The sequence below is a fragment of the Numenius arquata genome, chromosome 8 (genome assembly GCF_964106895.1).
Source record: "Numenius arquata chromosome 8, bNumArq3.hap1.1, whole genome shotgun sequence".
Taxonomy (NCBI): domain Eukaryota; kingdom Metazoa; phylum Chordata; class Aves; order Charadriiformes; family Scolopacidae; genus Numenius; species Numenius arquata.
This window is the reverse complement of record NC_133583.1, coordinates 7,000,696-7,015,898: the sequence shown is the minus strand read 5'-3', so window position 1 is coordinate 7,015,898 and position 15,203 is coordinate 7,000,696. Positions and strand designations below refer to the sequence as shown.

The 15,203-nt window shown below is 44.6% G+C and overlaps 1 protein-coding gene across 1 annotated transcript in view; it reads right to left on the bottom strand.

Annotated features, from left to right (window-relative positions):
• LRIG1 (leucine rich repeats and immunoglobulin like domains 1) overlaps positions 1-15,203 on the bottom strand; it is a 92,106-nt gene that overhangs the window by 40,270 nt on the left and 36,633 nt on the right. The window contains exons 2-3 of the mRNA XM_074151397.1: positions 14,683-14,754; positions 9,646-9,720 (exon numbers count right to left, since the gene is read on the bottom strand). Of these exons, the coding sequence (XP_074007498.1) occupies positions 9,646-9,720; positions 14,683-14,754 (147 nt within the window). The remainder of the gene's footprint in view (positions 1-9,645; positions 9,721-14,682; positions 14,755-15,203) is intronic.

The window sequence follows — 15,203 nt, the reverse complement described above, 5'->3', positions numbered from 1 at the left end:
CCAAATGTAATGACTCTGCCCGTGATGCTGGGACATTAATCCAAACTGTAATTACAAGCAGACTTCTTGATAGCATGCACTGCTTGTGCCTGAAAGCCATGATGTGACATGGGTTTCTCCTCACCTTTGATAGAAGTACAAAGAAAACAGGTGGATTTAACTACACAGCAGCTCTGTGACCCTGATGCTAAGGCAGGTAAATAAAGGACAGCACACTTGAATGTGTCTACTCTCCAGACCAAACTCTCTTAACTCTCATCGAACTCGCGGCAGAAGTCACTAAAAGACTTGCCCCTTGAAGAAGGCAGCAGTTGGAGAAACATTTTTGACTGGCCAGTCAAACTCCTGTTAACACTTTCGAGATGTAGATAGGCTGGCTGGTTAGTCTGTTCCTACATGACACATGCTTTTGCTCTGTTGAAAGGGCTTATCTGTCTTGTCAGCAAGGTCACCAGAACGGGGATAGCCTCTGGGCAGGCTTCACTGCGAGCTCTGCTCGGCTGAGACCGTTCAGCCAGCAATAAGGAATGGCTCCTATGTGGAAAAGCAATGGTCAAATTAGCAAAGAAAATTCTTCTTAACAAGTCTAGGCACTGTGTTATTACAAAGCATGTCAAGTAGCAAGGATGGCTTCAGGAAACTGCAGAACAAGGTTTCAAAAGATGGAAGGAACAGAAAATTTGAGCTCTGAAGTAGAACTGCTCTTGTGTTAAGCCAGGCTGGTGTCAAACACTATCTGTTCAAGCTTCCCTAGAACAGATCTTTTAAAATCATTTACCACCACTTAGCCAATAAGTTCTTCAAGCTTCTCTAATAAGACCATTTACTCCTTTAGTTCCTCTTATTTTGAAAAAGATGACAGCTCCGTCAAGTCTGGAGGGAAAAAAATACCTTCAATAAGACCACCAAAAGGTGTTCCTTTTCCAGGGCACCTGAAAAATTACAGGAAGTCCAATGCCTTTCCCTGGTTGTTTATGCTAATTGCCCCTCCATTCAGCAACTGCTTCCACGCAGCAGTGATCTGCAGTATGCAGATTGGACAGGAGAAAATATTTTAAGTCTAAAACCAATTAACCATTTATAGATTCTTTCTTTTGCCATCAACTCAACTCTTCCCCTCTCCCCAACTTAGTTTTCTCTGCTCGGATCTGACCACTAAAAGTTTTTTTTCACTTGTACGTCCCTGCGTTCCTGTTGGATTTTCCAGCTACCTTTGCTATTTTCCCTGATGTGCAATTGAACATTAAATGGTTCGACAGGCAGAACATGTACTCACCCAACCACTTATTCCCAATCAATATTCACGTGGAATTCCTGTTAACAAGCAAGAGTTATGCACATACTTGGAAGGGAGAGTGGCCTCTTAAGGGATCACTTCATCTAAAGGTATGACTGATCGCTTTCTCGTCCACCTTCACCCAGCAATCCGATCTTCCATCCCGCATACCCCCAGCAGGGCTGCTTTTGCAGGAGTAAGATCCTAACTTTTGACGTGATCTCTGTTGTTCTTCTCCGCAATTAATCAGGCAATTTAACGTGGGTTTAAAATTACAGAAAATCCAGCACAGTGTCAGCTTTTAATTCCGTTAAAAATAAGTTTCTAGAGGTTTTTTTGCTAATATTTTCCAACCTAGACATAGCAGGATCAAATTTTAGTGAACCTTATTTACACTAGTGTTTCTTTACCCTGAATTACACACTATTCCTAATGGTGCCAGTGGAAGCAATGATGGAAGTGCTAAGCATCGTACAGAGCAGAAGGTAAACGGCAAAATTGATGTTTTACTCACTGGGCTTTGAACCACATGGGCAGGATTCATTTTTTCACACCTCTGCTGAAACAGTTTTAGCCTTGTTATATGCAGAGGAACTAAAAGACACTGCCTGTTCTCAAGCCTTCCAGGACAGTTGAAGGTAAACAAAATGGAGAGATTTTGAAAGTGCTTTATGGCACCATACTTTAAAAAGAAAAAACATAATAAATACCCCAATTCTACCCCCGCCCCTCTTCTTACTCCTTGCTAGGGATCTATTCGATGCTCTGAGCAAGCACCACTGGTCTAACAACCAGCATAAACTGACAACTGATAGTGAGGGCTAACTGGGCAATCTCAGTAGGGAGGAAAGCACAGAAACAGTAACATATACTGATAGTTCCCTGATTTTGTGCAGTTTTGTTACAAAACTGAATCAGCCAAGCTTTCAGAGAGAAAAAAGGGTAGAGAATTCCACCCAGAAATCATTTAACGTGCTTTTACTGCAGCTGCAACTCTGCTTTTACCCACCCCTGCGCAAACTAAATTGCTATTACTAGCAGTTTTTAGACAGGAAACTCCAATATGCTAAAAAAACTTTCAACTCAGCAAGTTATTTATGTTTGAAATCTGCTCAGCCTGTGAAGACTAACAAAGGAATTGCTTTTGTAGACATGCGCTTTATTTGCCATATGCCATTAAATGAGACAGTCAATCTACCACAGATATTAATAGTAGTGAGTTTGGGCTATTCTAAGGCTCAAATACGAGGCTATTTTTCATATTGACCTTAACAAAAGGTCATGGTCACAAATGACCCTAACTACTAATCTAGGCTTGATCTGCAGAGGGACAGAACTTGGAAACCATCTTGTGCATTGTACACAACACGCACCTGCCCTCAGACAATGCACCAGAAGATGCTTTACATTCATGAGTTACATCTGCCCTGGGACAAATCCTGCTCTTCAGCTCAGAGGAAACAGACCTACCCCAACAAAAATTTACTTGGTCTTGGGGTGTAATGAATATGTGGGACACACACAAAAAAGATACTGTTCCAGTATTCCAACTCATCTTGTGTCCCATCCCGAGACCACTTGTGTCCTCTCCTTTGTTTTTAGAACAAATAGTAAGCTAGCATGGCCTGCTAAGCAGCCCACAGATGTCAGAGAAGACCTAGACCAGCTCAAAACAATTCCCTACTTGCAGAAGAAGCTGCCACGGCTGCACAAAACTGTAGCCTCAAGACGTAACTGGTATTCCACAAGCTGCCACCGACTTTCACTATTTTTTTCCTCTGGCCAATTCTTACACTGTTCTGTACGTGCCCGGATTGCTTTCTGATGCTCTTTTGTTGAGTCTGAGGACTATGTGCTTTACTGCTGTTGCTTTTCTAGAAGAAATGATTACTCATTTCCCTGGAATAGCCTCAGATCCTTTGCCATCTCCATGCGCTCACGTTATATCTGAAAGCTCAGAGAGGACACACAAATGATTAGAACAGTTTCAACAGCCCAAAAGAGAAGTCAAAACAGCGTCTCTTCTGGTGCTTGGGAGCACATGATTAATGAGAGTTTCCTCCACTGGGAAAGGCTCTTGCAGTCTTTGGCCTCAAAAACTAGCAGACTTTACGCACTGGAGCCTTACTATGAACTCTGAGCAAAACAAACAGGAGAGGTGGGTTTCAGAATATCTTATGCCTGCATACTGAACAGCCTGACTGCCAGCATTCTTTCTATTCACCTTTCCGCATCAATGTATTCGCATTCAAAAATAGAAGCTGAGTAGCGTAGCCTGTAGCATGGACCAAATCCTCAGAGCACAGCTCTTTCTCCAGCTTCTGAAGGGAGCTGCTTGAGTAAACACTGGAGAATTGGTCCCTGTAGGCATTACAGCACATAAGAACCAATGCAATCAGGGGCTGGGGGTGAATCTGCTCCCGCTGATGGATCTATACCTGCATATACCACTTTTCCTTACTTACCAGAAAAAGTTTTCTTCGTGCAAGTAATTATGCAGCACGGCAGGCAGCGTGGTTTTCCGAGCTGCCCGAGACAGGTCCTGCACACAGGCAGAGCCTGCTGACTCCAACTGGACCCTGCACACGGCTGCATCTGAGTCATCTGCATTTTGTGCTTATGAGCACACAACCGCTTGCTGTGATCCAGATGGAATTAACAGAGTATTCTCCTTATTTCTAATTGTTAGATCATCCTTTTCTGAACTCCAGCAAAGATGACTTGCAGATTAAGTCTCTTGTGGGTCAAGGCGGTTGTTTTGTTTGTACAGCAATTAGCACAGCAGGATCCCAGGCCACAAATGGCCTCCAAGGCTACATCTATACCATCGAGTTAGCTCAAACCTCAGTTCTTCATTTGAGCCTAAACTTCCCGACTATCAACACCGCCTACACAGAGGTTTATACTCTGGCCTAGTCAGGAACATGAAGTGAGCTCACACCTCATGTAGAGACCAGCTCAGGCTTGAGCTGTGCTCCATAAACAGCACAGATGCAGCAGTTTTGAGCTCTTTCCTCTAACAGGAGTCACCCAGAGAGGCTGCCACAGGCAGGAACTGAAGCTGCATTTCTCCTGATACTCAGACCTAAGTTTTCACCATCTTAACTTGAAAAGCAAAACCGAACTGGAGTCACGTCTCAACATCACAACCTCAGCTCCTGGGAAAAGCTAGCGTAAAGGAAGGCATACTTGCTGGATCATACTTGGATCAGCAGAGTACAGTGACTGCTAGCACTGCTTCAGCTAACACAGCAAGACACGTGTCTTGGGTGAAAGCAAAACAGCAGCTCAAAGAATCTAATGGACTACACGGGTCTTCAGAAGGAGGCTCTGAAAACCTCATTTGACCACACTAGTGAATCAATGCAAACAGCACTAAAATAACAGATGCTTTCCCAAGCCTTCACTAAGAAAGCATAAGGCAACAGCTCCAGGAGGAGGATTAATAGTATGATCCCGATTCTGCCACATTAGGGATCTCCAAGACCAGTCAACTCTAATTCAATACAAAGTCTAATGAGATAAAATGACAGTTAAATTCAGACAAGAAACAAAAGTCACATTATTGACTACATCACTAATTTAACCAGAATTATAGTGAAATCCCCAATACTTAGAGGAAAAGCTCTTTAAGAAACCATGCAATTCAAATGGAAACATTACTCCTGATGCTGGCTGCAGTCTTTGCCCTGTCTTACCCCCGACATCCAGATGGAATACTACTGAGTATCCTGCTTTTCATGAGGACCCTGCTGCCCCAATTAGCATCTGAGCTCACCAGTCCTTTCAAGCAGACCTAGCATGTTCCTGCCACTCCCAGTTTCCAATTCTCCATATATTTAATTTTCAAATTTTACATGATATATTTTGCCTGTGGCACAGTAGATCACTTACCCTTCTCCTATTAGCCCTCTCTGTTTAATTACAGTTTAATGCGAATTGATCTTTACATTAATGAGCCTGTAAAGAAGATTGATTTTCTTCAAGAGACTTTTATGCTCAGTTTGGCAGCAGAGTAGTCCTATTGATTTCGCTTTCCTCAGTAAATATGCTGTAGAGTGTCACTGCATCCTCTGTGAATCAGCTAATCCTATTTCACACTCCTTTGCTCCAAAAATCCCTATTCTGACTTCCTTGTTATCTGTGCTTACTCAGAACAAGATCATGGGGCCAAAGCATCTCAAACAGCTCTGACTGTTGCTAACATACAGCTGACTGCCGTGGGTCACTATCCCCTTTGTTCCTAAATGGTTGGGGGCTTAAAAGACTTACAGTGAAAGTTATTTTTAAGTGTTTAAGCTGTTAACTTCCTTAATGCCTAGCCAGCTAAGGACATGGCACAGAGTGTGCTCTGTTTACCACGCCTGCTGCGGAGGTCTGGTTAGCAGGCTGGAGCCCTACAGCTGTGTGACAGCCTGTGCTGGCATGCCTGTATCAGTAGGTGCTGACTGAATCGGGCTGGCCATATTGGAGCCAGCACAGAGGACAAGGATCCACCTCCGTCATCCCGTGAGGACATCCCAAAAGCCCCCCAGGATGCATTCACACACACACACAGAGGTGGATGAAGCAGTGGCAGACAGGCCTCAGAGTGAGGGCTGAGCTTGTGCCTGCACAGGGGTTTGAGGGAAACCCATAGTAACAGCACAACACAGAGCTAATTGCAGCTCAGCTCCTCCTCTCCCCCAGCTAAGAGACTCTCCATGCATGTTAGTAAGGAAGTTGGATATACACAGACTCAGTTTTGCTGCAAATAAATGGTTTCATTCCACCTTCCCCTTCCCCACCAGATCAGGTAACAGAGTCTTCTCAAGAGCCTACAGAGTTAACACACTGGAGTTACGGCAGAACGTTGGGAAGGGAAATCCTCAGCCAAGAGCATGTCAGTGAAAACATCCTGCCATCAACTCCCAAATGTCCAAGTCTAGGAACTGTAGCTAAATTACAAATGCTGTGGGAATTTCAGGCAAGATTCTCCTCTCAGCTACTCCGATGTAATTTCGGAATGAATCCAGATTCAGTCTCTCCCCCTCCCAGCTGAATTTCCTGGCTTTTGTTTGCACTAACAGATGTTTGCATTTAATGCCTGTCTTTATTTGGTAACCCGTGCATAGATTATTTTTCCCTTCTGTTCTATTAAAAGCCTTATCAAGTCCCTTATGTTTGCTCTTGTTGAGATGAACGACTTTGGCAGTATTTTCAACGTGCAAGGCAAACAAAGTGACTCTTCAAGGAATAATTAAACTGAACTAAACTTCATGGCAGTATATTAGGGCATAGCATGTTTGATACATATGCTATGCCTGCATCCATCTGCAGCCTGAAACATCCAAAGATTTGCAGAAAGCCTTGAGAATTCTCTCTCCAACAGATTCCCACATGCTTACATACAGCCCATGGTCCACACGCATGTGAGGTCAAGCAAGTTTTGGGTGATGGAGAGAGAACAGGTATGGGAAACCCCAAGAGAGGGAATGTAAAGCTATCAAGCTCATTAAAAAAAAAAAACAAAACAAAACACTTTATGGAAGATCTGTCATACTGCCAAGCCCAGATTTCTTTCTCCCAGCACCAAAAGGAGAGAAAGTCTCTTCCCCAGTTTAGGAAGAGTAGAAGATGAAGTAACTCATTCAAAAGGGCTGTTCTGAGTGACAAATATACAACCCTTGCTTTTATAATGCATTCACAGCCCTTTGGAAATACTTAACCGCATGCAATATACAAAACCTACTTCAGAGGTTTGTGAGGTAAACACACTTCACACATTTCTAAACACTGGGAAAAAAAAAGGAAATGTATTTATTTTTCTTTAGCAGTAAGAATACACTGTAACACTATATACTTAAACATAAACCAGTTTCTCAGTACACAGTCCTCGTTATGAGTCTTCACCCTGGGTTTGGTTTGGCAGCCTCCCCAATTATTACTTCACAGATTTGAAGGCCAGAAGAAACCAGTATGACCATATAATCTGATTCCTTACATCACAGAAGGCTAAAGAACTTTACCCAACAATTTGCGTATCAAGCCCATTAACCTAGAGTTGAACTGAAAGACCATCTTTTAAGAAGCCGTCCAATTGATTTAAAGACTCCCAAGGATGGAGAAAGCTTCACTTCCTCAGCAAATCATTCCAATGTGGGTTAGTCAGCAACATCGATTAAAGCAGGTACTTTAAAACATCTTTCAGATTATTTTTACCTCTGATAAAAATTAAAAGGAAATGCAAGGGGGAAAAAAAGTGGCATTCTCCTGAAACAAGCTAAACAAAGATCCTTCTTGCAGAGGTATGACAGCAGCATTACAAATCCCACTATCAGAGTTATTTATGTGTAGCAGCTGAGGAAAGCAATACAGATTTCTGGAAAGTGATACTAAGCAGGTCTGTTTAGAATACCGTCCTTTTATCATTTGGCTTTGTACCTTCCCCTTCCTTCTGCACCACTCTGAAATTTCAGAGGAGCTGTAAATCTACTGCCTTCCACCAGTCATTATTCCTCCTTTCCAAACTGCTTATTTCATTTCAGGAATAAAAAACCCCAAAGCTCTAGCAATTTGGTCCTATGCCAATAGCTAAATTAATAGCAAAAATAACAACAGGGGCTTGTGAAACTCTGATCTTTTATAGACTTCATGAGAAAGAAAAGCCGATTTGGGGGGCCTAAAACTATATCCTGGATGGTAAATTGTATGCAAGCTTTCCACCCATGAATCAGATTTCTGGAGTTTTTTGAATCCCAATGCATAACACACTGGGTTATGTGGCAGCCTAGTAAGCTCAGTGCAAGTGGCAGGCAGATGGCCTCATGTCAGGGGATCGCGCCTTGAACAAGGGACCCTGCTCGGGGGGAGTTACTGCCCCGCTCTGCAGCCAGCAGCCTCCGGATCACGCATCCAGGCTTCACATGTGGTCACACAAGCAGGGAGAGGGTGCAGGAGGCAGAAATCAAACAAGCTGGTTTCACACCAACTGCGTGCGACACATTTGACAGGTCTGATAACTGCTGAGACACAAGCCACCCCTCCACCCAGGAGGTGAAGTGGTTACTTATGGATTTAACAGAGACACTTGCTAGATCCAGCACCGACGATAGCAGTGGAGCACTTTGGCTCTTCACAAGCTCTGCAGGAACACAGTATACCCAAGAACCCGATCAAAGACAACCATATCTCAAACAAAAGCTAAACTCGCTTCACAACAGGAGTGAGATATGGACACCAACTTAAAGCTAAGATCCCTAAACTGAATTAAGACAGTGAGGGAGTTCTGCTTTGCATATTTTAACACTGCCTAATGGAAGAGCAGGAACAGTGCCAGTTCATTTCACTCAATTTTGTCCTTGATTTAAGTAACAGGAATGTATTTTTAGTCAACAGATCAAGGTTGTCTCAGTAAGTCTGAGCCTTTCAAGCATGAGCAGTCAATCACCTCGTGGCATGGACATGGGCATTTTCCCCTACAAGGAGAAGAAAATCCATGGCAAATACAGGCACCTGCCTGTGACCACACACTGCAAGGCTATGCACACTGGAAGCCATCGCTTGAATTGCTCAACCACCTTGCTGGAGTCCGTATTAGCTATAACCACTTCCCCTTCCCAGGAACTTGGGAGGTATCATGCATACCTCAGCAAAATTCCTTGTCGGTGTGCATTACAAGCAGATACATGCAAAAATAATTTTAGAAATCCACACTCTTAAGGTACTAAGAAGTTTGATATTATAATGTCTTTATTCCCTTCAGCAGCGTTCTCAACCTGAGATCCTTGGTGGCAGGTACACAAGGGCTCTCAGGTGTCCAACACTTCTGCAGGCACCTAAACTACCCAAGTTAGGAACTTCAAAGCTTCTGCACATCTAGACTTACAGTCACCAATCACTCTCTCAAAAGAATAAAAAAAATAAAAAAGGTTGAAAGAGACCATAAAAACAAGTCTGGAATGAGTTCCCTGAAAGATTAAAATGTGAATAGGCTCTGGCTTTAAGAGACAAGAAGAAATGATCAGAACAGGATCAGGGAAAAAAAGAACAATAAAGGAAAGGTAAATTTCTATACTCCTTTAATAGCACAAGTATGACATAATGGTTGAAACCTCAAGGCAGATGAGAAAAAACAATTTTACTCAATATGCAACTAACCTGTTTAGTTTACTGTTATAAATTACCACTAAGCATCAGCACAACATTAATCAAGACCAACCTCGCACAAATCACATGACTCCAGAAGATGTTTCTTAATTAAGGTGTTAATGAGCCCGATAATGAAGTGTGAAGAGTCAGCAGAAGTGGGTGGGTTGGCAGGAGCTAAACCTGCCCCACAAACAACAGCCCAAAAAGCTAAAAGCTGAAAGAGGGGGCAGCAAACTTACAGGTGGAGGGAGCGGACGCTGGAAGCAGCAGGTCCCAGGGAGGGAATGGCGGTCAGCTCGTTGTTGTTCAGTCGCCTGCAACACACAGAAATTAGTTGTTGAAGCAAACAGCCTACAACCGAGTGTGCAGGAGCAGGGGATGGCCACGGCGCTTCCTTATTCCCCCTGACTCTTTGGGAACACTGACATGTTGGCAGAGGCCTCCATCTCAAGGGGTTTGCCTGAGTCCAAGTCCCGCTTTATCCTCCCAGCCCAACCCTTTAATAAATGAGAGCCACCATAACTGGTCCCACGGTATCTATTTTTATAAAAGCAAGGCTTTTTTTTTTCCTTCCCACCCATTCCCTTAAGTGAAGCCAAGCGCCACTGAGGAAGGCACTGTGCCACAGCCCTCCATTGATCGGCCTGAGTTTCCACAGGGAGCTGAGCCTGAGAGAGGAGACTGTTGGCACCCACGGCATGAGGCAGCCGGGTCCCACCGCCTCAGGACAATGAATTTATCTCCCTCCCCAAGCCCCAGCTCACCCCTCCATGCCAGGCCAGGGCGCTGGGCCATGGCGGTGGGGAATGGCGGCCTCAGGCCTCCTCTCCACACCAGGCCAAGCTCTGGAAATCCCATAAAGGGCAGCCCCGTGAAGCCAGCAACACACACAAGACACACACAAATGGCACTGGGCACAGTAATGCCACCAAAACCAGGTAACCTGCTCCAGCTGGACGGCTGGGGAGCACCATGCAGCCCCCCAGGACTAATGTCAATTGCAGACAGGGCCCCGCTCCTGGAAACGCTGGTACAAAAACGTCCCCCCTCAATGGCCCAATGTTTGAAGTGTTTTTCTGACTGAAAACAGATCCTTGCCACGTGACCGGCTCTTCCTTGGTTTAAAGAGCCCTTGTTTGTATGGTGAATTAGTCAATTAATTACTGTAACAGTCGCTTGTCTGGCTGCTTGAAAATTACCTAATTTCTTAGCCATCTTGCCCGCTCCCCCACCGCCGCATGCTGAAGCCATTAAAGCCGAGCGGGGCAGCACACGGCGGCTGCCCAGGACCCCCAGCCGCCTCCGATGGGCTGTCGCTGGAGGCAGAGCCTCGCTGGGTCTCTCCCCGCTGCCTCCTGTTCCAACTGTTCCCCTCCTGCGTCTTGAAAAAAATCACAACTCGGGTGCGAGAAGCAGAGCATCCTGCAGCAGGCAGGGGAGCACGGCACAGCTGAGCTGTGCTGAGCCTTGGGCATGAGTTGGGGCAATCCTAAATTACAGTGGTGGGGTTTCCCTCCCCCCCCCCCCCCCATCCCTTTAAAACTATTTTTGGCATGTGGGAAGAGAACAGCAATCCATCCATCCATCTATCCCAGACCATCCTTCTGATTCCTCCGAGAGCAGGCAAGATATTTGATTTCACGAGGAGTTCCAGGCACTGCTGGGATAAAAGCTTTCCTCAGCCTCAGCTCTGCCTCCGACATTATACCCGTACCTTAAAATGTAAGGGGAAAAAGTGCCAGACGCATTGCAATTCAGCAAGGAGCTCCACTTTGCAACTAAAAGCTCATTGTTGTTCATGTTATAGCAAAGTCTAGAGCTTTCAAAGGTACAAAGCAAGCTGGAAAGAGCATTAAAATGCTTATATTTGTGCCATGTTTTTATTAACATCCAACTGAGCATCTTTTGGAAAGGCACAGGAGAAGGAGGATAATTAGGCCCACCCTCCGCTAGCCTGAGTCAGCTCTGGTTAAGCAGCTCTGACACCGACCGGCGTCAACCAAGTGGTCAAAACCTTCTCTGACATAAGTGTGATTTTCATATATCAGCCTCTGTCAGGTCAGAAGTGGTTCTCCCACCTCATTTGCTCTCTCGGCTCACAGACACCAGTTGCTTACGCAGAGCAGACAGCCAAGCTCAGTATCTGCCTGGGATTTCCCTCTTCATCTTCCCCTTCCCCCATGTAAAGGAATAAAAAAAAAGAGAAAATAGCAAAAAGAACCACCCCAAAATAGAACAGCCAGGCTCAACAAATTTAAACTTTCAGTCTCCTTTCTCCTCCCCAGCCCTCCCCGCTTTTGACAACACAAACCTGCTGCCTCGGGATGCGAAGGCAGAGGAGGAGGGGGGCCACCCGTATAAAATATTTACAGTCCAGTTGCCAGGCTGGTGTCAAGCTGAAATGGAGCCGGCTCAAAAATAGCACAGCTCTCCAGAGCTTTCAGTGAAAGGCACTTTAGAAAATAAAAGGTGAGTTGTTTGGAGAGGAATTTTAGCACAGTTACTACTTCTTTGTTACAACCGAGCTTGGAAAACCTGAGAGCCATGCAACCATCACTTTCATGGATCCCATGATCCATACGACCTGAGGAAACCCCAGAAAGGACCACAGAGCCTACCCCACAGCTGCATCTTCCATTCTACCCTTTCAACCAAGGTATGAGGATGGAGGGACCCCAGAGGGAGCCACCAAAGGGGATGAGAGAAGACATAGGTGTCCAGAAGGAGGAAAGCAAATGTCACACTCAAGCCCCTTCCACCTGAGCCTTCATCAGCACAAAGTTACTTATTTCAGAGCATGTGGGATCATGGGGTTTCATATCACTTTGAGCTACTAAATTTCATCCCACACAGTTTTTAACTTTTCAAGGTAAAAAAAAAAAGCTTCTTAGAAAAAAAACCACAAACAACTGCCTAAACCCAGGGAAAAGGAAAAAATGTAAGATAAATACAGCTATTACCTTATTACCATCTTAGTAAAGCAAAACAGAGCATCCAAGATAAGCTATTAAGTTTAAATCTTTTGGTTTACAGAGATTTTCTTAAAATTAAGGGGGGAAAAGAAAAAAACGGTTTTCACGATATATCACATTAATTATTCACATACAGAGACACAAACACAGAGCTCTGAGCCTCATCCGTAACGCCCAGGAACCACAGGCACCGTGTTCGAAGCATCATGGGAGGTTTCAGGTCTTATCAATGCATCTATTATTTGGGGCAATCTCTTTCCCTGAGGGTGCCTTGGTTTGCCCAGCACAGCGCGTACAGCAAAACACTGACTTACTCTCAAGACATGCCACAGCATGATGCTTATTTCATGAATGTTTGCAAAGTGCTTAAAAAAAAAAAACCAACAAAAAAAAAAAAACACCCAACCTCAGAATGGAGATGCTCTGGCAGTACAGATGTGGTTCTCTTTGTGAAATGCAGTTTATTTCAGTGGTCTGTGGTTTAGCTGTTATTCAAAAGCAACCAAGATTGGTAGATAGGGCTTTTAATAGAGCTTCTCCCCTCACACTTTCCAGAGCCTGCCTTCCAGGCTCTGCTCCAGACCTCTGCCTCCCTTCCAGTCTCCCATTTCTGACTGCTCCCTTTCCCTCCTACTCACTCCTCCGCTCTCCCCTTTTTCCCCAACCCTGCCTTTCTGACACAGCAAGCAGCTCTTATCTGCACCATTATTCACGGGCTGCATTACTTACCTCCCCCGAACCCCGGTATCTTTTTTTTTTTTAGCAGCTGATTTGTTCAGTGCAGGGCTCATCCTGCTCTCCACCCATGCAGCACTTCGCACAAGGGAGCTCCCTACCTCAGGAATCAGAAGCCACACGCATTTCCCAGCCCCACGCTCCCTGAAGTCACATGCCTTCAGGCACTTCCACAAATAAAAGCCATTGCTAAGCCACAATCATGTTAAGATAATTCTGAAGTCTCATGGGATCAGGCCAGTGATTCTCTTCTTAAGCACAGAGTAATTTAAGGCTTTCCATGGTTTAAAGAAAAGTTGAGGAAACGGATCCTGTAGGCAGCATTTTGCTCACCTGCATCACTTTCTCTCCCCTCCCTGACTGCGCTGTAGGATGATTATGGGTGAATTGTTTGCAGTCCCTCCTGATGCATATTCCTCACTTAATCAGGATCCCTAGCAAGTCCCTGCTGTTAGTATAAGCAGGGGAGCCAGGGGCACTCAGGCAGGGCAGAGATGGAACACTAATCCCCACGGTCCAATCCTGCAGACATCAGTCAGGCAGAACTCCCACTTGCAGCAGACTGGTTTGCCTATTTCAGAATCACAGGATCTGGCCCCTCCACAAGTCCCAGAGCCAACACTTAATGAAAACAGACAGGGGACAAGAGAAAATGCACGATGCACACAGAGCGCAGTATTGTTTCTGAAAGGAAATGTTTTCTCAGTTTCCCATGAGGCATCAGTAGCTCTTCAAACAGAGCCCAAACCTCAAGTATGCCAGCGATTCAACATTCAAATGCAAGCTCATTACCTCAACCCACCGCTTGCAATTTCAGTCACTTTCGTTTTTCAAAACCCAAAAATCAGAGCTCCAGGAATCACTGTGAATAGCTGACAAGCACAGCTCCTCTGCGAGCCTAACTGCTGAGCATTTACACAGATCAGGAGCTAGGAAATCCCGCTATTCCCCAAACAAGGTTTTCCTTTACCAGCAAGGGGGGTCTGGCACAACCACTCAGACCTTCACCAGCTCCTTCTCTTCCCCCACCAAAGCAGAAGACGGCTCTGCTGGTTTAGGCTCTCCTAGCAGACTTCAAACAGAATTTGTTCTGGTTCCAAAAGGAGCACAAACGTCTGAGAGGAGAAGACACAGTTAAGTGCTTTGTTATCCACTACACTACACCTTTGTTTCCTGGGAGATTTGGGTTAGGTTGGCATCAGGTATCACCATCCCAGCTGTTCTGCCTTGCTTCAGGGTTATCCTTTCAGCAAGGAGCTCTGTGTGTATGTTCAGGTGTGTTAGCTGAACTGTTCCCTCAGAGCATTGCACAAGACCAAGGGAGGCAAACTCCAATGATTTCCAATAACAGCTACGCTGTTTTAATTGGGATGTTGTGTTCTGCTAATTGATTAGTTTAAAAAAAACATCACAGGTACAATATGGAGAAAAAAACCTCCACACGAAGTCAAATCAGCTCATTCAAGTTAGTTAAAGGAAGGTACTATCTTAGGAAACTGTATACAATTTCCTCCTGGCCCACAAGCTGCCCTGGCAAAATACAATTAAAACCTCTGAAGGAATACTTACACTTCCTGCAGGTTCGAAAGCCCTGCAAAGGCAGAAGGATCAATCTCCGTCAACTTGTTGTAGCTCAGGTTTCTGTTAAAATAAAAGACAGTGGGATCAGCACACTGCAGTTACCGTGCTCAGCAAAACAGTCATCTTAATTATTGTGGATTGCACTGGGAGGGTGGGTTTGTTTTTAGCAAGAGCACTTAAACATGGCAGAGCAGCACTTTTCTGCTGAATACAGGAGTGAGTTTAGTCCTGTGATCAAAACGTTATCTAGCTCTCCCTAAGCTTTTTCCTCTTTTGCATCAGTGTGGTTTTAATTTGTCTTTGTATTACACAATTACATTTATTATTCTTCTATTGGTTATTCACAACCACAAAACCAATCACAGATGAATAGGATATTTCCTGACAAATTAAAGTCTGAACTGAAACAATCAACAAACCTTCTGCTCAATATTTTATAGCTATATTCACACAGGGTATTTTTTATGTTTTGTACATACCTGTGTATACAGTGGTCTACACACATATGT